General features: G+C 37.6%; 2 protein-coding genes across 9 annotated transcripts; one reads left to right on the top strand and one right to left on the bottom strand.

Moving 5' to 3' along the window:
* Window positions 1-69: 69 nt before the first annotated feature.
* Window positions 70-25,612, bottom strand: Sfmbt (Scm-related gene containing four mbt domains). 6 transcript variants are annotated; one of them, XM_087349296.1, is made up of 14 exons: window positions 25,477-25,612; window positions 17,873-18,009; window positions 13,654-13,870; window positions 11,476-11,621; window positions 10,483-10,689; window positions 9,702-9,966; window positions 9,457-9,574; window positions 8,755-9,070; window positions 8,251-8,553; window positions 7,685-7,943; window positions 6,497-6,634; window positions 5,489-5,757; window positions 4,761-4,922; window positions 70-3,803 (listed from the first exon to the last, which is right to left on the bottom strand). In XM_087349296.1, the coding sequence occupies exons 2-14, from the start codon at window positions 17,999-18,001 to the stop codon at window positions 3,636-3,638; spliced, it is 2,697 nt and encodes an 898-aa protein (XP_087205422.1). In that variant the 5' UTR covers window positions 18,002-18,009; window positions 25,477-25,612; the 3' UTR covers window positions 70-3,635. The 6 variants fall into 6 exon arrangements, with proteins under 6 accessions (XP_087205422.1, XP_087205421.1, XP_087205419.1 ...); XM_087349295.1 differs by lacking the exon at window positions 25,477-25,612 and adding an exon at window positions 18,883-18,904; XM_087349293.1 differs by lacking the exon at window positions 25,477-25,612 and adding an exon at window positions 18,709-18,766 and having other exon boundaries at window positions 5,489-5,754.
* LOC110828534 (serine hydrolase-like protein) lies at window positions 18,967-24,644 on the top strand. Of its 3 annotated transcripts, XM_022061358.2 has the most exons (4): window positions 19,037-19,446; window positions 19,880-20,016; window positions 22,673-23,295; window positions 23,880-24,644. In XM_022061358.2, the coding sequence occupies exons 2-4, from the start codon at window positions 19,905-19,907 to the stop codon at window positions 24,096-24,098; spliced, it is 954 nt and encodes a 317-aa protein (XP_021917050.1). In that variant the 5' UTR covers window positions 19,037-19,446; window positions 19,880-19,904; the 3' UTR covers window positions 24,099-24,644. The 3 variants fall into 3 exon arrangements, with proteins under 3 accessions (XP_021917042.1, XP_021917035.1, XP_021917050.1); XM_022061350.2 differs by lacking the exons at window positions 22,673-23,295; window positions 23,880-24,644 and adding an exon at window positions 20,879-22,572 and having other exon boundaries at window positions 18,967-19,442; XM_022061343.2 differs by lacking the exons at window positions 22,673-23,295; window positions 23,880-24,644 and adding an exon at window positions 20,879-22,572 and having other exon boundaries at window positions 18,969-19,446.
* Window positions 25,613-25,735: the final 123 nt, after the last annotated feature.

Here is a 25,735-nt window from a genome sequence, read left to right on the forward strand (position 1 = left end):
GACTCAGCTACCACTTCTAAAATAAACAGAACACAAACATCATAAACTTTATGCATGGAATAAACAAACTTAAGGTGTTCTGGTTTAAAAGAGCAAAACCAGCGGGGTATTTTTTTTTAAATATCACATTTTGTAACAGATTGTCTCACAGCATATGAATACACAAAACAGTATATTCAAACCACATGGTGCATATCATATAAAAACCTTCACACTATACAGCAAATGTAATTCTAAATGTCATGCACAAACCTTGGCATCTGAATTGCAAGCAATTTTGGTTAAGTACACATTCCAGCTTTAACGAGAAAAGCGATGATGGAAAATACTTAACACAATTACAGTCTTTCTTATATAATAAAGATACAGACATTTCTGTCACGCATGAAATTAGTTTGGCAAACTTACATACTCCAAGCTCAATGCATATAAAGTAGAATAAAAATGTCTAGTGTAGAAATATTTTACATGAGTATTGGTAACCTACCAAAATGTAATATAACACAGCTTAGAAACTTGCTGTCACGAGGAATGGTTATGCTTGCTTTACTTTAGAAGAAAGTGCATTTTAATTGTAAAACACAACTCAAAATGTAGTTCTGCCTTGCATTTCTATACAGGTAAATACAGTCATTCAGTACCAACATTTAAACTTCTACGTACGAGTGCTGTTTCCCAACCTCTGCAATTCCACAGATGTAAATGACAGAGTCTGCAGACCATAATTTACATTACCCATGTCAAAGAGCAATTCAGGGTTAATGATTTTTAAACGCTTTAAGCACAAATATTAATGCATGGAAATGAATGATTTGTACCATATTTATGGGCTTACATGGTTACCAGGAAATGACAATATTCAGTTCAACCTCAAAGCAGAGATGGGAGAACAATGGAGTACACTGAGCTTCCAAAGGAATTTTCTGCTAAAGTACTAATCAACATTATTCCAACTTTATCCATCTCAATGTGAATATATCTTCGTGAGAAATTAACATGTTTTGTTCACAGCTTTGGCACTACCTTTGCCAAACTCATGACGGCTTTTGGCTCCTGACCTTGAAACATCTCTCTCTCTCACTTGCTACACTCATGGCAGCATGATACAGTGCAAATGTTAGCAGGTACTTGTAATACATCTTAAAACATATTTAACCCTTACAACATCAACTATGTAATTGATGTACACACAAGTGAGGTCCTTCTTGCAATGCCAACTCCATTTATGTTTTCAGTTCAGTGGGGTTATTTACCCTACACACCAACCATATGAAGTAGCAAGATACAAGATCAATTTTTGAACTCTGTACCACAACTTTCAAAAAATATGAGAGTTGTTGCAAACATGGCTGGCTCTAGGAAGTGCCACAAGTTTATGAAGTTCTGATGCTCTGGTATAAACACAAGACGAAGATATGCTATGATACCACAAGCTTACAAGATGGAAATAGTCCCAAGAATTACATATCCAAAGAAATGCTGTTGCAAATTTTATTTGATATCACTGGTTAAAAAACCAATGAAAAATTTAGTGGCAGAGAATTAATTTTACTACAAAAAATAAATAAATTCCTCCTTTACCTTAGAAAAGTTAACATTACTATGCTCATAGCATAAGTTTTGTTGCTTCAGTTTGAGTGTTCCCTGATTATTTACCATACTCAAGATGGATACAGTCCTCCAGGCTTCGATTAAAACAAAGTTATGAAAAAATACAAGGCCCTATAGAAGTTTAGAAACTGTGGAAAGAATTTTGTATACACACATAAGATTTTAATCCAAAATGTTTCATGGGCAGACTGTCTTGCAGAGAAAAATTTAACAAAAAATATGGCCCAGGGTAAGACTAGCTCGATCTGGGGTTAAGCAAAACAGGTTTCTGTCCTCCAATTGCTCACCTGAAGACTGACAAAGAATCAATTTCTGAATAGTTGCAGTTTTAAATTATAAAAGACATGACTACTGATGAAGTCCGAGAGAAGAATCATACACATTTATAGTCCCCTCTAAGCAGCAATTCTTACTCTGCCGGTCTACAAAACTGCTACCACCACCCAGATCTGCACCGGAGGCGGCTCCAGGCGGGCTCGCGCCCTGACCCTAATATAGTACAACTCTGTATAATAAAAATATAGTTATAGCCTAACTACTTATTTTATAGTAAACAATTAATAAAAACGAAACAAAAAAAAGTTAAAAAGTAAGAAATCAACAAATTTGTTAAAGAAAATTTATGAGTAGCCCAACATGTGATCCTGTCTGTGACAGTAAGTTGGTAGCATTTTTAATAAACTGCCATGAAATTGCAACAAATTTTTGTTTCTGCGAACTGCAAGAGGAAATGGGCAACGTGGGCTAGGCTAGAACACTGAACAAACAATAAACTAACAAACCAAAATCAGCAGCAGCAAACGTGGTAACTTCAGCCATTTTACCTGAGAACATACTGCATGAGATTGAGAAACATTCATCTTGACAATAAATCATAGAACGATCGCTTCATTTCCTCATTAAAAAAATTAAATCCGTGGCGTAACAGCTCCAGAGAGCCAAAGCCGACTAGCTTGACTGCTGTCCTCACGTTCACATGCCTAAGCAGAGGTGAACGATCATCCAACCAGATATAGGGTGACGTGTGGTCAACACGACGAACCCCCAGCCTTTGCTAGCTTTCCTGACCGGATTACGCTACTCATTGTAGCTCCCTAACTTCCTCACGATGCTGGGTTGGCACCGGTCCCATACACTGGTCGAAAGCTCATGAGAAAATTTCTTCTCCCCCCCGAAACTCAAACCAGCGCGCATTCCATATCGCCGGTCCGAAGCATGATGCCTCAAACTGCGCGTCTACGGCGTGGGACTTCATTTCCTCATACACGTCAATTAAAACGTATCACATCTTCTCTGACCACTGACCAAATTCCACAAGCAAGATTAAATATTCCAAGTTCAAGCATATATTCCGTCTTATACAAAAAATCAAATGATCATTCCAAACCATTTTGTTTACATGACCACTACAGTCCACAACACCCGAAAGTAAGTGCTCGCATTCAGTTTCTGAAGCAATTCGTCTTCCCTACAGGGTTTTCACAATAATTATAAGACTAGGAATACTGGACTAAACACATTTACAATGACTTAAAGTAACAAACTTAATTTGTGGTCACAGGAATGAAACAATCATCAATCAAGCACACATTATAAAACAATACTGACTTCAACACACATTACATATTTGTCATCCTGTGTGAAATGTAAACGTAAATACAATACATATATGAGCATACCCCTGCAAGCGCAACCAGCTGATATGGACCGCATATGTACAGTAATGCAAACTCCACAAACACATGGAAATGTGGCCGAGCATATTAAAATGTGAGAGTTGCTTGTGATGAGAGAGAGAATCATTCACAAATATGTCCATATTATCATATGAAAATAACTAGTTACATTAAGTCATCATAAATTTAACACTGGTGTCACCACGTAAACAATACCGCCGCTATTTCATGACGACAGACCGCCAGTTCACGTAAGACGCAAACCATCGCGCGCAGAGATTCACACACTATGAGATTTACGGTACAACAAAGGCAGCAAATGTAAGACGTATGAATCAAAATGAAGCACTATAACAGTTTCTTTAAACTGGCTTTCATCCTTTCTTGAGCTGGATTGATTTTGATCTTAAGCTGCTGTATCAGGTCATAAATTTTTAAAGATGGTCCAACTTTCATTCCAGTCAGATCAATGATCTGATCTTTGGTAAGTGTGAGAAGAGATTTTCCATCAATTTTCTGAAATACAATGAAACAACCCATAAATATTTTAGTCGAACGAAGCTGTTACAAAGGAAAAAATTAAAAAGTACAATATTATAAAAATTACATCGTCAGTACCTGGTATAACAAATACAGCAAAACCTCTTCCATCACAGATCTGTCCTATACAAATTCCAATATACACGTGAAAAATAAATAAAACAATTATTTGTCAACATGAAAATGTAATTATATGCGACCTGACAAACACTCCAATGGCACATGAAAAATACCACTACAGTTTTTATTGCCTGCCTACTCTTGACTTACCAGTCACATTCTCGTATCCCCATTAATCCCACACAATATTAAGCTCATTCAACACCGATTTGGCACACACATCACTTTTGAGGGGCATAAGGTTTTCTGTACAACAAAAAATTATTTTGTTTTGTCACTACAAATAACATAACGCCTAGGCAACAGAACTACGCTTGTCTAGCATTGTATTGGCGGATACGTGGTTTAGTAAAATATGCCTAAGATCAGAAAAGTGAGAATTTAGCACTTAATTACAAATTAAAATTGCATTTCTTGTGAAAGAGAAATGATACATCATCAAAAATCTTGCTTTCATCAAAATCTGTCACAGGATTCAAAAGATGATCATGAAAAGTCCTTAAAATTAATCCAAGAAAAAAAGCACAATAATGACATGGGTATGGCATTACGAGCTTATCTAAAAATTGTCAACAAAGTATACAGTTCAGTTAGGGTCATAAGCAAAGTAACAATTAATATAAATCATGGTTAATGCAATTTAACATACAACATGTCATGAATGGAGTGTAATATATCGAAGACTAAAAGCTGATACCAAAACCGAGCCAGAACAAAATTAGTCTCCTACCTTGGATGTTCTTACCACCTGACAGGCAAATCTAACTTGCGGATTTTCCTTCCACCACATACTGTAAAATTACTGAGACTCACCCTACGACTGAAGCTGTCACAATAAGCAGCACAGTCATTGACTCGGAGAAACTGTGCCACGTCAAACACGTTCCATTCTGCCGGAACTAGTTCACCAGGCTCCCCTACATTACCTGTTGCATCCACCAGTCTTGGAATGAGTTTCCCACTTGCACCGCTCGACTGAAAACGAATTAGCCAACAAGGAAAATAAAAAATAATTGGAAACGTTGGATTACTGAGAAGACATCATCTTCTCTTTGTACATTCAATCAAGGTTTAATAAATTAAACATGAACATATTGAAATGTGGTCCTTACAGTGAAACATTTTGTATGAACATCATGAACAACAGAAGACTCAAAAAAATTTATTCAGTATGAAACATGACAAATTCAATCACACAATGAGATCTCTGCATTTCTGGCAATCAAAACGAATCTCACAAAAATTATAAGATGATAAACAATTACGACTCTTTTCGATATGATTGACGAATACGTGTGATGATGTACGTTTGTGTTCTGCAACAGCAGATGTCTTAAATAACCTTACGTCACACAGCAAAAACTACGAGGAGAATGGCCGACTGTTTACAAACATATATACGTGTGAAATATGGTGCCAAGTGGCTTGCGATGCCAGTAAGTTTGGTCACATCTGCACAAAGGAAAGAGAAGGTGTGTTTCCTGCGAAACGCTTTCAACAGCAGCGTATTTCAGAAGCGCAAAATGAATCGACCGACTCACATTAATATAGGAAGTGGCAGTTCGCTCCCGAGGTATAGGAGGCTGCTGACCACATCCAGGTTCTGTGGAAACGGGGAGAGACTGATCTGGACCAGCTGGTTCCTGACCCATTTCAGGTTCACGCCCAGGTCCTGGGAGTCCGTTGCTACCTTCCTTGGGCAAGCCGTCCGCACTACTGTCAGACGCGGCAAGCTTCGTGGCTTGAGCAGGTTCTCGAAGCATGCGCTCACTAGATGATCCACTGGATCTGGAGCTAGTCGACATTCCTGCTGCCGAAAGAAATTGCATTAACCTGCCTTCAAAATTGCGATTAGAAGCAGTTACTGGGAAATCTGTATCACAGACAGAAATCTCTGAACACTACGGACTCTTAGACAAGCCAAATCAAAGCAGTGAAAGCATAAACCATTACATCCCTTTGCTTCTCAGAGCTGATTTTCCACAGCACGAGGATTTTGACTGCGGTTTTTTTGGGTACTTTTCTGCAATTAAGATGATCCATTCCTCCAAAATATTGGAACCACCTAAAAAAGTACCCTTAATAAGTAGATATGTTCCTCTTAGATGCTGGCAGAAACTAAAATAATACATGATAATTCCAAATACAGACCTTGCTTTATGATTTAAAGCCAGGTAGGGCATGACAGAGCTAGTGAGCCTTTTTTCTTTATTTAAAAAAAATAAGTAAGCAATGCTCCTTTTGCTTAAATCTGGATCACTACAAGTAAAGCTGTCCTATTACATGCCATGGGGGGGAGTGGTCAGCGTCATGCCCTGGCAGCCCTTTACTCCCGGGAAAGGACCCCGATACCCACTGTATACGAAACTGGGCAAACCCCAGAGGCCAGAGGAAAAATCCTCTCTAACGGGGATCAAACCCCAGTTGTCCAGTCCATAGCCAGTCACTATACTCACTGAGCTACCCAATCATTAAGAGGTAAAAAATAAATAAAATTTAAAAATAGAATAAAAATGTGAAAATAGATACAGAATCCGAAACGCGCATACTCTGTGTAATTTCAGTCCTCGTAGCTGCCACAGAACCGTTGCTAGAGCTTTTCTTGTTTGGGCCCAAACCACCTGGAGAACCTTTCCCTTTCTTGTGCCTTCTTCGAGGCTTTTTCTTCACACCCTTTGGAGTTTTTCCTACAAACAGAAAAGAGCACGGTTCTTCAGTCTCAATTAAAATTTTTACCCACACTATTAGTTACTTAGTTTTCAGCGGTGGGTGGTACGGGAAGAACATATACTTGCTCATTGGTGAACTGGCTAGCTGCTGGATTTCAGTGTAGACGGCCATTAACATCAAAATCTAGTCAAGTAATTTTTTTAACTGCTAACAATATTGTATGTTACAGATAATTTTTGCTGCTGTTTTTTTTTTTTTTTTGGGGGGGGGGGGGGGGGGGACTTGTGAGATTTCAGATTATAATCACCATCAAACAGAAAGGTAAATATGAAATTGATGAAGCCACTGTTGTTTTAATTTTGAAGGAGGGGGACATATATCTAAAGTGCTGCCTCTATCATCACGGTAATGGAGGCAGCAAAGACTAAGGATAATTGGTATACTTCTACCAGACTACATGGCACAATCCAAAAAACGCCCATCTTCAGAATCAACGCCGTGAAAACCACAAATCCTAATTTTCCACACATGGATACAATGAGAACTGCATAGTGGATTTTCATGCATACACCCAAAGGAAAACCTAGTGTACAATGGATGATAATATTAAAATCTAAAAGAAATATAGTGAATGTAGGCTGGATTCAACTGGCTCAGGATAGGCTTCAGAGGCTGAATGTTGTGGACACAGCAACAACGCTATCAATTTACGTTCCAACCAACAAAGAAAAGTTGCAATACGGTCATAGAAAATTCTGAATAATTACAAGACAAATTTATTTTTTGCCTATTTGATGGAAAAGACTATTTTCCAAAATTAAATTACACTTATAACTCTTGCTACACTGCTGACAAAACACAACATCTCAAATAAGAGTCCGAAACTCATTTTAGGCAAGTCGTATTCTTTGCACAATCAGGTCACCGCTTGTGGACGTAATGGTCACGAGATTAAAAACACAATTGACATTTAAAGTAACCATTGCTACAGCACTGATAGTGCACACTCTAAGTGGCCACTACTGGAAGTTATTAAAATGCCAATACAAGGAATAAAACAAACTCACCAGCAGCTGCCGAAGCCTTGGTCGATGGAGCTCTGGGCCCCTCCAGTTTGTGCCCAACGAACTGGCACCAGCCAACAGGATACATGTCCGGACTCTCACAGTCCAGCCACTGGTCGTACTCCTCTTCCCAGCCATCAAAGTGTACCTTGAGGAGACGGCCCACGACACGAGACACCGTTCCAACGCAGACCAGTCGCGGATCCATGAGATCAGCTGCCTCCAATCTCATGCCCACCAGAAATCCATGTGCTGGGATCTCCTGAACCAAATACACGAGAAACAAATGAGTCCGAAAGCCCGCATTAAACTCAACAGCTCCAGCAAAGTGCTGGGTCAGAGGTAGGCCCAAATAAGAACTGGTACACGCCCCTGCCAAAGACAAAAGTTTTCAGAACAACTGCAAACTCTTAATTGATAAAATGATAATAAACCAAAGAATTTGCAGAAACCTTCGGAATCTTCAGGAAGAAAACTGTTATAGTACCAGTATACAAAAAGACCTGCAGCAGAGGCAGTGACCTGACTTGGAGAAACAGGATATAAAAAAAGCAAATCACTGAAATTACCCTGTTAAAGAGAACCAGAGGCGCTGTTGTGAGATTTGACTCCTCCAGATACGTAGACCAATCAAATTTTCCCGCTTCATAACCTTTAGGTGGAGTCAAAGGGATGGAATTTACATCGCAGAATCCTGCGGGAAAGACGCACGGAGAGCTGGCATGGTAGCAAAACCAGTCTGAACCTGAAGCATCCTCGTCGTAACTGTCGATGCGGATCATTATGTAGTCCTCTCGCAGAACTTTCATCACAGTAGCCACGCAGATTGCAGACAGGTTCAGCGGATCAATGGCCTCCAATTTCATACCCTCCTGAAATCACCAAATTAAAGCACCCACTTTTCAAAGAAATGAAAATGCACATTTAGAAAAACATACACAACCTTCTTACTTAGGAATGCTCAATTAATTAACAAACTTTTTCACAGCACTTGATTTGAAAAATTAATATATTTTTTTATGTGCAATGAAATTTAAGGAGCTCAGTTATGACGGTCACTAAAATGCAAATACCTGAAATGAAACGTCCGCAGAAGATGAAAAAGAGGGAGGCGTGCTGAAGTATTCTTCTGTGGCATCATTTTCACCCCATGATCCTTCTTCGCAACGCTCGAGGTACTCCTCTGGAGCATCTATGCTTTGACCCACACGTCGGGCCCATCCTACCGGGTGTATAAGGGGTGAATCCTCATGGCACCAAAAGCCATTGTCATCTGGATCTGCATTGTAATAGCACACGTGTAGTCTCTTGCCAACAATCTTCTGAATCGTTGCCACCTTCACCTGAGAAATGCGATTTTTGTCCACAACCTCTAGGTTCAATCCACACCTGGAAATAATTTTTTTTTTTACCGAAGTTATTCATAGCCTTAGCAAATTACATCTCAGTAAGTTATCTCATTACATCTGCTCTGATAATATTTTAGAACAGACGTGTTCACATCTATGCAGAGTTATAAAACAGCTGACTATTAAACCTTCTTCCTATAATTTATCATGCTCTTGTTTTGAACATTCAAAAACAAACACACACAAGAAATACTACACTTTTTAAGAAAAATTGTGGCATCGGAGGTAATGCATGTCTCAACCAGGACCAACATTTACAGTGGCCAATACGTGTGGCAAACACAGGCAGATGATTGAAACGGTGACTTCAGTCGGGGTAACAGTTACCCTACGTTTTGAAAATTTATATACAATCTCAATACCCACCTGAATCTGGACACAAGGCTGTCAGTAACTTTATTGTAGAAGTTTGAGGGGAGAGTGCGTGCTCCTGTCAAACGCTTCACGAGGAACTCTTTCCAGTCTTTGTACTTGTCTTCAATTGCTGCAGTGAGAAAGTTACGAAATTACTTCAAATCTGAGATTTAATCGATAAAAATGAATTCAAAGTCGCAGAAACTCCATGGGTAATCGAAAGTTATCCACTGCACGACTGTACTATATATACTCACTCTTGGGCGGGATAAGCGGTTTTCCACGAGTAGCACACCATCCCACCGGGTGCACAGAGTTCAAACAAAGACTAACCCAGAAGTCTTTGCTGCAGTTCTGACCAAAGCCTTCGTAACGAAGCAACGCCTTGTACCCAGCTATCCGCAGGACTGTCGCCACCCAAAATGAATCGGGAAATGATTCTGTAAAATCATCACAGTCCATGTTCTCCACTTCAACCTTCATCCCTACAGTAATGTTCTCCCAACAGTCGGCCAGAGGAGCCTGCAACACAACGAGCAAACCATTTCAACTCTCAAAATGTCTGACAGGTACCTGTACAAATTGAACAGTTTGGTAGCTGCAAATCCACAATTTAAGAGCACAGCTTCCAAACTATCTGCAGCAGAGTCCTTACTTATAAACGCTAAACAGAAGAATATTTAGATTGACTTAAGGCAGCACTGGCAATTTTACGCAAGTATTAAAAGTGCAACCTAATTTGACTTGGCAGCAAATCTGTCAATACCGACCTCCCAACTATGCTTTGTTAATATGACAATAGAATATAACGCAGAGAAAAACATGAGGCTGCATCCATAGAACACAGTGGTTACACCACAATCCGGATAAAACAGCCAATGAATTATGATGCACCTTATACAACAAAATATCACAGCATCATACTTGGGGGTGGGTGGACAAATAAAATATTTTTCTATTCCACACAGTTAACGAATAACGTAAGAAGGCAGATAAATTAGCAAGAAGGTACTTGCAACAAACTTATGTATAACTTACATGACCAAAACAAGAGACAGGTGCCGCAATAAAACCTGGTTCCGAAAACTGACATTTCCACTCGTACGTATTTGCCAATTCTGAGCGATTCCTCTTCACCATTACGGGGCTCGGTGGATCATCCAGCGGTATTGGAAGTGGAGGGGATCTGTGCGGTGCATCAGACCCTTTAACTTCCTCTTTGTGAGGCCCATCCATAGGAGGAAACTGCAATTAAAACAGCTGCAAATACTACTATTGTAACTTCAGAAATATGAGACATCAAACAAACTCAGACATGATTTCTTTACATAAACAAAACCGTCTTGTGAAAATTGAATTACATTTTCTTTAACTTGCTGCTAAAATTAAACCATGTCAAATGTTAACACAGTGTTTTACGTACATAAAGCGAGCAATGACTGGTAAGAAACACGGCGCTTGGAACGTCAACAAGTGGTTTATATACATAATCACCAGATTCAACAAAGGGAAGAGAGGTCATGAAAAACAAGTATGGGGCATTAGTGTTTAGTGGGGCACCTGAATCCCATGAGCTTGACAGGACTGAATAACCACAAATGAAAGTGGAGGGGGGAAAGCTGGAACAAGTTACAATTTCTGACCAAAAACACCGAAAAAACTCCATCTTCCAATAACATACCAAATACAATTGTCTGTGTGATATTCAGTCTGGTTACTGAAATATTTTTTTTTACACATATCAGTGCAAAATTTAAACAAATTAATGACTACATTAAATAAACATGTACAAAACTTATTATGACATTTTATTGGGGGTTGGGGGGTGAAGAAAACAGATTTATGAACCTAAAAAGAATCTCGATATACTGATAAGAAAAAGCACTTCTCAAAAACGTGAACTCGGATGGGGCAAAAGAAAAAGTACATGAAACAACTATTACCATAATAGCATTAGAATATGAACACTTTGAAGCTAGAACATGTCTACTAAACACACATAAATAACTTTAAACGCGTAAGGTGACTCACAGTGAGCAACGGAAATGGTTCAGGAACCGTCAGCCCTGTTCTCTCCAGTTCAGAATATTCCCGAGCACAAGCCAAGCTGCAGAACCGTCGCTCCTTTGTATAGAAGGCGTGTTTCACGCCTATTGCTCCGCACTTTTGACAGACAGCTGCAAAACATGTAAATGACTTACACACGTGACCAAAGTTTATCTCCCCACAATTTACACACAAACACACTCAGTATTATGACGCTTCTTTCTAATGGACCTGACTGACAAGATACTCCTCATCTTTCACCTGATCATGGAAACAGATTCAGTTTCCAAAACACTGCGTTCCCTGCAGAATACCAGATGACAGACAAGACCAAAAATCCAATAATAACAACTGCAATACACAATCATCAAAACTCTTTGGAACTGGCGTAAACATAACTTGCAAATGGTTGCAATTTCTATCAGAAACTGATGGATGAATGGTGAACAAAGTATTTCATGATTTACCAAGTGTTTACAACTGGGTATGATGAATTACTGAGTCAACTCACTGCTCTGAACATTAAATTTAAGTACCTTATAGATTAGAAGAACAAGGCATCACCAAACAAGTGTGCCCACGTCATTTATGTTTAACTAGCCCGTAAGAGCGTACACTCATTTTCTTCTCCAATACTTTCGGTGATCTACCACTTGCATAACCGAGCAATTCTCTCTTAGTCCAAAATATCATACTTACATGCGCAATTCTTTCTCATGACTTACAATGTCCGCAAAATTCCCAAAGCAGCACCACACATGATTATAATCCGTGTGTAATCATTACAAAAAATTTGTCAAAACAGCACTTCTACAAATATTGAGAAAATCAATTCATGAAGGAAAATAAAGAAAGGACACCTTTTTAAATACAGCCGTGTGATTTTTTCAAGCTCATAAGCCAAGGAAGAATTTTAGATGCCTGTTGCAATCAAACATATTGCACTGGCAACTAGAAATGTCTCTACACAGGATGATTCACGACTACATACACACTCACTACTGTCAAACAGCCTGTCATGTCAATTAAATTGCCTGCATTGATACAGGACGATCGACAATTTCACATAATAAACCAAGAGTGTATTCCAAAGGACATTCCCAGGCAGGAATGTCCTATTAACACGTCCAGTTCCCAATGTGGGTACTTAAAATTCAACAATCATTTCTGCATCCTGAATATGAACAATTTGATGAAGCAGTCCATCTGTTGTTTGTAGTTTCTGTTCTTACAGGTGGTGAACACAGACAGAAATCTAACGGACCAAGGACTGGTGATCTCAGAGACCAAGTCCGCAGACTGCCACTCAACTGATTACGATACTGACGGTCAAGACACTGCATCAATCGTCAGTCAAAATACGAAATCACACACATAACTGTGCAGTCAGAGAAATATCTAAAAGGCGGTGCAGTTCAGTGTGTAAAAGTATCCTCGCATGAACATCACCTGTAAGACGGCCCTCAAAAATACATGTTAAAGTATGCTTACTTACTACACCCCACCCCACATTAACAGAAAAGCATGTGGCGTGCATAAAGGCGTTAATTTCGCTGAAACTTGAAAAAATCAAAGAGATGCTCCTACATCCGGACCAGATTTGTCAAGACCACTCTTGTGCATTAGTAAACATTTAACAGAACAACATCTAACATAACATTAAAAGCAACATGACTAAATTTTCATACAAAACTGCAAAACACTGTGCGATTTATGCGGGAAAGGCAGCAAATGAAAACGAGAGAATGACAGAACAAAAACACAGTATAAACCAGCACCACACTGAAAGCAAGCACCTCAACACAAAATGGATGACCACATGGAGAATTGCAAAGCTAATTCAAGCATGTCCAAGAGGGAGGGATATCATCGTATGAGAGGATAATTTATGCATTCGTTTAACCTGTACAAGTTAGAGAAGACTTGAAATTATTAAAGGCGTATATTTAAACATTCCACTTTAGAGAGCGATAAAACTATTACAACTCCTGGTTATCTTCCATTTTCACACTTACATAAATTTTACTGAAACCTAATTATAACGCTCTCTGAGATCTCTTAGAAGTGCAATTGCATGCATTGTAAGATATTTATTAACTTAGAACTGATAACTGCTTTTCCTCCGACATCATGACCCTCCCAACTGACTGATCTTTAACTTACCCATTCCATCCCTTTGAATTGGTATGACACTAAGGTCTGTGTCTTTCTGATAGGCTATTGGGGTCTTCAGTTTCAGAGCTGGATGTCTGATTGGCTTGATTTTCCGTGCAGGTTGGTGGCCAGCTGTCTGGGTAGAAGAACTTGTCAAGAAGCGCGGTGCTTCCTCACACAAGGACTCATATTCATCCAGCATTGAGATTGCGAACCCATCCATTTCCTGAGGGTGCAAAATTTAGTTCACCTAAGTATTTACCATTCTGCCCAGTAATTCATCTTCATCTCTGAAACATTTTCACCTTCCTACAAACCTAGGCTCTAGTCATAGTACACTATCCACGTACACACAGAGAAAGACTTTGTGATACCGGAGTTTAAATTAACGCTGATGAAATTCGTATTCATTCGGTTATACTTCTTGCGGTATTTTTGCTGCCCTAGTGTATGGACAATGAACACAAACAATTTCATGCGAGGTGTGGTAAATTACTGCCAATGGACAACACAAAAAGAATCGTTAAAACCTCAGATCTGAGGTTAATATGGAGGCGATGCCAACTGTGGTCTTCTGGGAAGTGGGTAGTAGGTGGTTGCCAACATTTTTAAGGAACATAACACATCCATATTCAGGCTTGAAAATGAGTGGTACACTGGTAACCAACCACCTTTAAGATTACACCTGGCAAGGGATAAAATGTTCAATACATAAATCGACACGTGACGCTCTTAAACTTACGATGCAAAGCCTGTAGAGTTAACAAGATCAAGTGTCCACTTTCACCAAAACAAAATCTGAAATGCTAAATCCAATGCTGCGGCAACTCATCATGCACATTTTATGAAGAGCTCTTGTACATTTAGTACAGTTGGGTCACACATTAATGAAATTTTTGAAGTACTGAATGTTATATTAAACAACTTTCGAGAACAAGCAGCTTTGGAAAGAAACCTCTCAAACTGTGAAAGAGGTACACATAATAAACTCCTTCTGAAGATTACAAGTTCACTAAAAGTCTGTTTCAGAAGGTTTTATCCATCACTTACTCAAATACCTTTCCTTACAACTAGATGTAATTTTTCTCCAGAATAGAATACGGCCAAAAACAAAATTTAATGCCAAGATAACATAGATAAAAAATCAATTATTTAAACAGTCTGAAAATGCTATTAAAACTTGAGGTCAATACGGATTTTAAAAGAATTGGCAGCATCTTCCACAGTTAAGACATGAGTATTCTATTGTGCAGCAACGAGGAGTCTCCAGACACACAAAAGTAGCAAAAATAGCAATGGGAAAAATAAAACGTCAACTTATTCTCATATCGACAGGGATGGGGAATTGTACAATTAATATAGTAATGTGAGGTATATTAATTTTCCCATTTATAAGAGACCATTCCCATTTTTTGGTTTACTGAAACTTCACAGTAGTTTATTAGAAATACTACTAACCTACTATTTATAAACAGGCTCAGATGTTACTAAATATTTATCTTTAACAAAACCTGTCATTGAGATATTTAGCACTGCTTTTGCTCAAGTAACCTGACAGTATCAAGTTTAAATTGTGCTCTTGCAATTAGGCTGATCAGATGCATACTAGTTAAATGATCTGACATCCTTCATCAAGCTATACTTGCTCACAGCGACATCTCGTACAGACTTACACTAACGAAATTAACAAAGTCTCTTCTGATATAAGGCAACTACCTTCCGTCACACAAGATGACAAAGAACAGGCTGAGAACCCAATACCTATATCAAAATAGATTTAAATATTACTTAGATCAGATATCAATAAATATTAATACAGAAGAACGTAAAGACTTTCAAATCGTCATGGAAAAAACTATGAGCGAAGTGCAGGGAATGCAAGGTAAACACTGGAAGCACAAGACGCTTTACTTCTAGAATTAACTTAAACAAGCAACAACAAAAAAGAAAGAACTGCACGTGAGCTGGTGAATCTCAAGAACCACACAAGCGCACAAAACACAGTGCAACGAAGCTAAAGCTAGAGCCACGAACAGACTGCCAAAAGCACACAAAGAAAACTGGGACGAGTACATTTCAAATACAGAAATGGACATAAAATTAAATATGGCTTCAATACTTGAAAGACCTACCTGATTAACAAAACCCTCCGTCAAGAGGAGACAGAAGGCATAACGGAGGAAGACAGACTAAAATTTGAGGAATTGGAAGCAGTATAAAGATATAAGAACCCCACGTATTGATAATTTACAAATGGAGTTGCTTAAATATGTGCCAAAACAGCAAAATACAGATTTATAGATATATTAAATCACTGCTGGATATGAAGAAAAACAGCAGAAGATTTTCACAGTAATACTCACCTGGTGACTGCGAAATATATTAAAAGAGCAAATAGTATTAGGAGGGAGAGTGTAATGTATTAAAAGTGAATCAAACTTTGTGAGAAATAAAAGGAAAGAATATAACTGCAAAACCAAATTTTACTTAAGAGCTACACTGATGCACCAGACACAGGCAAGAATAAAATATGGCAAACCCCACACAGCAGATAAATTATTAAAATATATTGTGTGCAGTAATGCATAAATTATATATGAGAATGCTGACAACATATACTTAAGCAGTAATGCCACTGCTGTCTGTAACAGACTGTACATACTACATAAAAAAAGAAATTATACACTCAAAGCAATAATAATGGAGATGTTCTAAACAGTCTTACCAAAACTAACCTCATAGATACACATCCAAATATTATCAACATTCACAGAATGGAAAGAAAGCTCCAAAACAAAATATTCTTTGCTCATCCATGGCCGAACACGTACACATAATTCCACGCAACACCAAAAATGATTTTTATGTGTTAATGCTCAACAACTGTTATCCAAAATGATGTAACTTCGCTGCTTTCGTAAGTCTGATAGCAAAACATTTATTTCTAGATGTCAGAGTTTAAATGATCAATCACACTCCCATTGGCTCACAGTTTCTACAGAATCCTATAAATGGATGTCAATCTTTATGAATATAAAAATGGTGTCCTCTAACCTTTTGTTGGAACCACTCATCAAAATCCATCAATTGGTTCTCAAACTGATATATGTGGATCCACATGGACACAAATGCCCGTACATGCACGAACAAATAATAAGGGGCACTTTTACAAAGGCATCAATTGCCACAGTAATGTATTTACTAGCAAGGACTGTACTTTTGTATAAGATTGCAAATATCATGTTTCCACTTTGTTATAAAGAAGGTTGCTCTGTATCAGAGTCAGCAAAAGATTATCCGATTTCTGGTGCCGAACTTTGAATTCCACTGTCTAACAATCATTGTGACAGATGTTGCTTACAATACACCATTTCATCAGACTAGCATCAACATAACATAAGTTCTGCGCCATAGAACTAAATATCAAAACCAAATGCAAGCTCACAATCATTTCAGGAAGTAGAGGCTGATTAACAAGTTTTGTAATTCAGCAACTGCAATGCTAAGAAATTCTCCCATCCCCATACCAAGAAAGACCCCAAGAAGTTTCCTTACTGGAAATAATGCAGTTTTGCAATTACACTGTCCACACACTATAATCACAGAAACCGAGTAATAGTCAGTTCCTTAGGTTATCAACTAAAATAACAACAGACAACCCTCATGACTCTTTTACACCATCTGACACATCATGATAGTCTCAACAAACAAAATCAGTAGAGTATGTGAAGCAGTCCCTACCTAAATATAACTAAAATATGTATGCTTAAACTACACACATAAAAACATACTTTGTGCTGACAACTGTATTTAATGGAGTTCTGTTTAACCATTCTGAGTGTATGGTAGCAAATGGACAATCATCTTCCGAAGCCATAAGCACTGAATCATAATCTAAAGGTTACATAAATCAACCATCATAATGAATTATATTTTGGATTCACAAAAGTACTGCTTCCCTTATCCCTTGATTAATTCCACAGGGAGTACACACATCTTTATGCAAATGGAGGGGAACAAGCAAAGCAAAACACAAAAAGCAACAGAAATTATACAGGAAATAAGCAGACATGGGAGTCAAGTGCAAATACTGAGACTAGTATGTACAAAATATTTATCCATTATAAACTGTATATCAGCTTTAATGGTATGCCACTGTTTACAATCACACAGTAGCAAACTAGAGTGACATTCAAGCATATGGCAAATATATAATATTCCCACTTACAAGAGGCACACGACCCCTCATGTCCTCCAGTGGGTGTGGACTGTCATTGAAGAGGGGGCTCCCAGACTGAGAATCGAGCATCATCTCATTGGATTCATGTGACAGGAGCATGTCTCCCATCCAAATCATTCCTAAATCTAAAACAAAAATAATTAAAATCTTTAAAATAAACATTATGATATAATCAAAAAAGCATGAATGATTTATGTCATTAGAAAAAAGTTGACAACACCAAATACGTTGAAAGTGACAAACATTTATTGCATTCATATTAAATTTTAAAAAAATACTGCATCACAATTAAGATTACTGACACTCACTAAATAAACTTTAACAGGGTGTCAATTGTGACACTACATTACTTTAATAAACAGCTAATTATATCTTTGAAACTGTTAAGAAACTACGAACCATCCCGAGTCGCCATTTCCATGACAAAGGAGTTCCTTTGGTATCGAAATTACAGGGAAATTATCATTTGTAGTACAATGTATATGTATAAAACATGATTTACAATATTAAACGTATCCACACATGGCAAACGTAATATGCTTAATTGTAAATATTACAGTTTTTACAGGAAAACCCTAAAGCGAACAATAGAAACAAACTTCCACCACAAGCCCTCCACTACCACCACGATAGTCATAATATATAGACACACTCATAAAACTTTCTAATTTCATTGAAATATTAAATATAAATTAAGCACATTGTTGAGTATTGAAACTTTAATAATAAAACAACACGAATTAACCATACACTTCATATTAAAATGCCTTTCTAAATATTTGATAACAGTAGTACGCAGAGACAAAATTCCCATCATCACTGACTTTTACTTGCGGGAAATATCTGCTGGAAGAGCAACAACCACATTCCGGGAATAAATTGCGTCTTCCGCTTCTTATTCGAGAGATATTACATCCTGAAACGTGAAAAAAGGGCTCGATCTCAACCCCATTACAAGGAAGAGAAACCCCATACCACAAGCTTACTGAAATCCGTACCCTGCATTTTATGAGCGTTTCTTTCACAACCAGAGGGAAATTAAGCTATGTTGGTCTTCTGGGTAGTACAGTCGTGGACAGTACATGTGGACGTGTTCTGTGATACCAACGTTTCTGAGGAACATATTGCCTCCATCTTCATTTCTGAACACGGAGGGAATATGCTCCAGAAACAATGTTAGTATTTGTCCACCCTTCGTTAACAGGGCTGAAGATGGAGGTAGTATGTTCCTAAAAACCGTCGGGTCTCCACCTAAGTTGACATCTTCACCGCCGCGGGAAACTGAAATTAAAATTCGATTTTCAGAAGTGCTTACTGCCTCCGTCACCAGAATCTGCATTATATAGGCAATAAGCACCTCTGAAACGTCGGTCAATTTCTACAAGACCACAAGACGTAATAACCCGCACAAATAATAATAACCAGCTACTAAGAACTAGGATATGACGTCAGACATGACGTTAGCACATTTGTTATGCTAGCCTCTCGTAATCTGTGTCAGTGGTAGATTATGTCTTATTATTTGGCTTGTGACCACAAAGGTGAATAATTCCGCAAAGTAGGTATGTTTGACCTCAATGGGATCGTTGAATACGTAATTTATATACCACCATGGGTGTAAAAATACATTCCATATGTTGATGTAATTGTTCGGAGAATAATACCTGTAAAATGCAATTTTGTGCAGTGTATACATTATTGCTCCCAATCATGTAAACTCGTTTTTCGAAACTGACTTTGCAATGGGGTAGTGTTAGGAAGAGTACGTGTTTACGTTGTCACCAGCTGATGTAACCATTAACAGAATACGATTTTATAAAAATAATGAATCATGATCAGTTTTAATCATTATTTTACTTGGCTGTGGATGGAAAGGGTATAATCACTCAACTGTTTGGATGAACAGTTTAAAACTTAACGTTTGTTAACATAAAACATGCTGTTAGGAAGTTTTCAGTAGTCTCATAAAATGAAACTGAGTCATTATTATTTCAGGAATCTGTGTGTGATCACAATAAAGATGGAAAAAAGCAAAGATTACAAACACCTTCAATTTCCCAAGAATGACACATCACCATTCTTACAACAGACTGTAGAGTTACAGTTTGCTGTTCCATGGGGTCATATTGCAGGTATTATTAATAACTAATGATTATCATCTATAGAGATATTAATGCATGAACCCCTTCTCCACCAAGGTTTCTCTTACAAATGTGCTGAAATACTGAAGTCTACGACAATCTTAAGACTAAATAAATCTTAGGTATCTACAAGCTCAGAAATTTCCATACATATAAATCATTATCTTCCTCAGTGTAGTATGTTTATTTTAACTTCACAGTGCAATGCTTCAGAAAATACAATTTCCATAACCAAACATTCTTTTTACTGTAAAGCATCAAAAATTGTCTAAAATCTATGTTTCCACTTAAAACTGGATACATATCTACCTTACCATGTTGTTAAGAATAAGAAAACCATGCCCTTTTATATTATTCCCCATTTACTGCCAGTTTTATGATAGTGCCCATTGATACAATCTATAAAGTTATTTTATACAAATGAAAGAATAGCCCTGTAACAGCCATTGTAAAGCAGATATGACCAAATGCTGGCCGTATTCACTTTTGCAATGGTTGGTCATATTTGTTATGACTACAGAACCTTGTTCTTGCTGATAAAATATGTAAAATGACGTTTGATTATTTGAGGAAGTTTCGATGTTTTATGGTCAAAAGCATTGTTTGCAGATGGAAATTACTTATGACGTTTTCAATTTTACTGTTGCGCATGGAAAAATAATAATTATTGTAACAATATAACATTTATTTTCATTTTCACTAAACTTTATGATTCTGGCTGATCTCTGGACTCATCTTCATACACATAACCGCCAAAGTCGGTCAAACTACAGACAGAAATTATTAAATTTGGAATTAGAATCAGTTCAGGCCAAGAAAATGAACACTTCCAAACATTTTATAATCCTTTCAGCGAAAGCATGGGGAGATCCACACGGTGAGCCCATCCTGGCTGTCCATGGCATAGATGACAGTGCATCAACATTTGACACACTGATACCCCTACTGCTACAGTTAGTTGGGCGCCCACTGTATGTTGTATGCGTGGACTTGCCTGGTCATGGACATTCATCGCCATTGGCACCAGGCATCCCATATCGCGTCACAGATATGTTTGGCTCTTTGCATCGTGTGATTTTGCAGTTGGAATGGCATCGATTCCATTATCTGGGACATAGCTTGGGAGGTCTCTTGGGATATTATTTTGTTGCTTCATATCCAGACTTTGTTGAGAAGTTAATTGTTTTTGATGCAGTATCATTCAGGATGTACCCACCACAGTATCAACCAAATGCGTTAAGAGCATGTGGAGAAAACCTTCTTCGATTTGAGAAGAAAATTAAGGCAGGAACTGCCCCTCCATCATACACCCTAGACGAGGCTTTGCATAAACTGGCTGACAGCAGAGGAACCAAAATGACAGACACTGGGATCAGAGCATTGGCATCAAGAAACTTAAGACGTGTAGAAGGCCATGAAAAATTGTTCAGTTTCTCAAGAGACCATAGGATTAAATTCACATACACCCCACTTTTTTACCACGATGAAACTGCTCAGATTATGAGCCAAGTAAAGTGTCAGTTGTTATTGGTGATTGGAAATGAATCTCAGAGGATAACAGAGAATTCAGTTAAAGGTGCTATGTTGAGTGCCGCAGCAAAAAGTTGTTCATACTTCAAGTGTCATATTGTTGATGGTGATCATGATGTACATCTGAACTTCCCAGAGAGAGTTGCCCCACTAGTGGCTAAATTTCTTTGTGAGCCAATGAGCTCTCTCTGAAATCCTTCTAGTTACTATAATAATAATAATAATTAAAATAAAAAAGTATTGGTATGAACACATCCCGAAGGCAGTTGAGACAAGTCAGGATAACCAAATAACTATTCTGTGGAACCAACAAGTCAAAACAGATAGAACTATTCCAAATGACAAACCAGATTTTATAATCCGAAACAAAAATGGGACTTGTCCCTTAACTGATATAGCAATACCAACTGACTGAAATATAAATAAGAAGGAAGCAGAGAAGATTGTGAAATACAAGGACCTTCTCATTGAAATACAGCAAATGTGGAAAGTGAAAGCAAAAGTAATCCCAATAATTATAGGAGCAACTGAAAATATTTGGCCAACATCCCGGGCGAACACATCGTCAGGGAACTTCAGAAAACCGCCATTTTAGGATCTTCATACATCATTCGAAAGACGCTGTCGTAAAATATATAGTCATCCCTCACAATAAAACTTTATAATACATGTAACACATATTAAAAACAAAAAGTATTTCAGAAATAACTTCCGCAATATATACCTCAGGGGCAAGGTTTGTCTCAGATACATAGAAGTAAAAGCCCTACAAAGTGGTGAATGGATGGAATAATAATAATAATAACTATTTATAAATCTTTGTTTAAAACATAACATTTAGTAGTAGTAGTAGTAGAGATATTCAGTATTAACAAGTATTATTTGCTTTCACTTCTGGTTTATAGAAGAACTATAACCACATTACAACCTAGTGTGGAAAATGGGCATGAAAATTTTATAGGTGTACATTACAAACTAATGGATGCCACTGCTGCAAATAAAAACCTGCAAGATCAAGTTGGATGAAAGACAGTATATATAAACTGTAAAAACCCCCGCTCTTTTTTCTTTGTAATAGTGAAACAAGTGTGTATGAGATTCACATTTGTTTCCTCAGGAAAGACTTGGGGTGATCCATGTGGACAGCTGGTACTGTGTGTGCATGGTATCCAGGACAATGCTGGCTCGTTTGACCGTCTTGTTCCTCTTCTTCCATCTGCATTCTGCTATGTGTGTATTGATTTACCTGGTCATGGTTGTTCATCACACTTTCCAGAAGGGCTTCCTCTGGACTTTATGGATTATGTGTTGGCCCTTATCCGTGTTTTGAATCACCTTCGGCAGGACAGTTGTTACTATATAGGACACAGTCTTGGAGGCCAGCTTGGTCTGTACCTGTGTGGTCTATGGCCACAGCGAATCAAGAAACTGGTTTTGTTGGATACCATTGGTCCCATGCACACAGAAACTGAGATCTTTCTCCCACTAAATAAGTTTTTGTTGGACAACGTTCTGAGTACTGAAGAACGATTCTCAAGTAAAGAGAGTCCTAATTATACTTACAAAGAGGCTTTAGACAGGTTGATGACCAATAGGGCAAGCAAATTAACAGAAGAGGCAGCCAGAGCATTGATAAAACGTTCCTTGACAAGGAACAGTGCTGGAGGATCAAGATTCACGACAGACCAACGCCTGAAGATGGGTCTGTGGGTACAGCTGAATGAAAAGCAACAGCTGCAGGTATGTACTTGTGTTACAAATCTGATTTTAAATTATATAAAAGAAACAACACTTGAAGGCCTAACTATTTTCAGTGGAGGACTTCTGTGTGTCCATTTTTCTGTGCTGAACCACTCAATCATTTTAGAATCCCATGAATATAAATCATGGTTAATTTGTATACTGCACCCATGTAATACATGACAAGTTTATTGCTGCCCTTATAATAAAAGAATATGTTTCATAAACATACAAAGACATTTATAAAAATAAAATAAAAACTATCAGTATATGGAACCCCTTCACCATAAAGATACTGTATTTCCGGAGTATAAGACACTTTTATCCATGAAAAATGCTACCTAAAATCTTTATATGTCGTACACTTGGAAGACATAAATGGTTTCTTTCCCCTCTAAAATCTGAATGCATCTTATAATCTGGAAAATGCAGGATGTGTTATAAATATCATAAAGATAAGAGGTAAATATTTTATACAACCAAGTTCTTTTTTAGCCATGTTCACAACCTTTCAGAGCATCTATTATTTTGTGGCATGTTTGAGAAGAAGTGAGTGGAAATTATCAAACTTTTTAAATTTCCAGGTATTTAATGATATAAAATGTCCCATTCTGGCACTTTTATCAGCTGTTCCAAGATCAACAGCCTTCAAAGCTATGAAGAAAACTTTTAATTTTTTCCTTAATAAACAGAATTGTCAGTGCATTGGTATGGAGGGGAATCATGATGTGCACATGAATAATCCAGAAAGAGTTTCTCCATACATTGTCACATTTTTAACTACACAGAAGTGTGCTATGTAATTAACATATGCCGTCCATCACATCACACATCAGGAGTGATGATTAATGAATATGTGAATGGGTGGGATCAGTGGCATGGGGAAAATTGCCATTCACAACAAATTCTACATCTGATTTCATTCAGGCCTCCACAGTGAGAAACTGGTATATTTAGCTGCCTCAGACATGGCCCAGAACATTGGGAACATTCATGAAGTTTGTTTTCTACGCAGACTTCCTTCCACCTTCTTACTGGTTAAATGCGGTTATATGTTTTGAAAACTTCATAAATATGATATTTGAGGCTTCGTGGCAGTGAAAAGAAGACTACAATTCTTTATTTTATGTGATTTAGAAGTAAAGAATGCCTTGATTATTCTTTAAACGTGTCTTTACTGTATTACAACTGGCAGTGGAGTAAATGTAAGACTTAATATTATATTGTACTATATTAACATTAAATTTAACATTGTAGATAGGTTCAATTATAATAAATTCCTGGAAACATTGTACAATCAAGCTTTTGTATCTCAATAAATATGGAAATGCTTATGTTCATAAACATAATTTATTACTTAGTATATGTAGACGATTTTATAAAACCTTAGCTTCTTCTGAAGGGCCAAATACTATGGTAAACTAATTTTTATTTTAGGATTGTATCTCTGTGACCTGACCTATAGCATTTAAGGATAACATTTCATGACTGTGTTATTGAAATGTAAAAATTACTTCGATAAAATTAAGCATTCCTAGTAATGGGTACGCAGGTCAAATTTTCCTGCAAAAGGACTCATGATCTGCAATCTCTAGTGTTACAAGATAAAGTTAAGGCACCATAATGACGTGTGTGTAATATAATATCAAATCAAAATAGTCACATACTTGAAGTATGTAAAGGAAGTAAAGTTACTTATCTGCACAAATATGACTTATAGTGTGTTTACAATAATCTTACAATGCCTATACACTTGCAAGATGCTCCAAAGTCCTCTTATGTTTCAATGCCACACACGGACACGAACAGTTATTCTGTTTGTAGACAATGTTCAGTATGAACTCCATTCTTCCTTTTAATGGCCCCCATGTGAGATGACTTCCTGGCATGAATCTTCTAAAATGCAGCACATTTGCAAGACCTAGGTTCCAATAACAATCCCTGTGTACGTGTACAGTTCACCATAACAGTACCATTCAGTAGCAAGAATATTACCTGGAAGCCCACTCATAAAGCAAAATATGGCAATAAAATGAATAAGTAATTATAAAGGATGCAGAGCTTAGAACCTATTTGATGTACTATTTTATTTGCCTGGAGAGACTTGTTGAAAATCACAAAAATCCCTTTCAGGGTCACTTACCTGTGTTTATGATAATGTGATAACTGCATGTAACTCACCTTGTTTTCTCACCAATCTTGTATAAGAACTTCAAATTGCTTTTGCTTCGTTCAAATTCACCACTCCACTTGACATTTTCAATTTACATGATGTGATTCTCTTAGTCACAGGTTCTAACAAGCAGAGATCACCATCAGAGCACATAACCACAGAAGGCAAGGACAAAATGAAACACAGGTTACAAACTGACTCTACCACACATGAACAAGAGAAACAACAGAACGCCATTAAGAGACATTAGTAGCACTATATGCATAT

The sequence above is a fragment of the Zootermopsis nevadensis genome, unplaced genomic scaffold (genome assembly GCF_977971745.1).
Source record: "Zootermopsis nevadensis isolate Lab colony 2312 unplaced genomic scaffold, Znev_1.0 Znev_ptg000016l, whole genome shotgun sequence".
Taxonomy (NCBI): domain Eukaryota; kingdom Metazoa; phylum Arthropoda; class Insecta; order Blattodea; family Termopsidae; genus Zootermopsis; species Zootermopsis nevadensis.

What these genes read in the sequence shown, in the direction of transcription:
- Sfmbt (XM_087349292.1), bottom strand. Translation starts at nt 18,751, where the DNA reads ATGTGGTTGTTGCTCTTCCAGCAGATATTTCCCGCAAGTAAAA. An exon ending in TGAGGGGTCGTGTGCCTCTT is followed by an intron (nt 13,871 to 17,872) that starts GTAAGTGGGAAT and finishes TTGCACCCTCAG; the next exon opens with GAAATGGATGGGTTCGCAAT. An exon ending in CTCTGGTTCTCTTTAACAGG is followed by an intron (nt 7,944 to 8,250) that starts GTAATTTCAGTG and finishes TATTTGGTTCAG; the next exon opens with GAGATCCCAGCACATGGATT.
- LOC110828534 (XM_022061350.2), top strand. Translation starts at nt 19,905, where the DNA reads ATGGAAAAAAGCAAAGATTACAAACACCTTCAATTTCCCAAGAATGAC. An exon ending in TCCATGGGGTCATATTGCAG is followed by an intron (nt 20,017 to 20,878) that starts GTATTATTAATA and finishes TAATCCTTTCAG; the next exon opens with CGAAAGCATGGGGAGATCCA.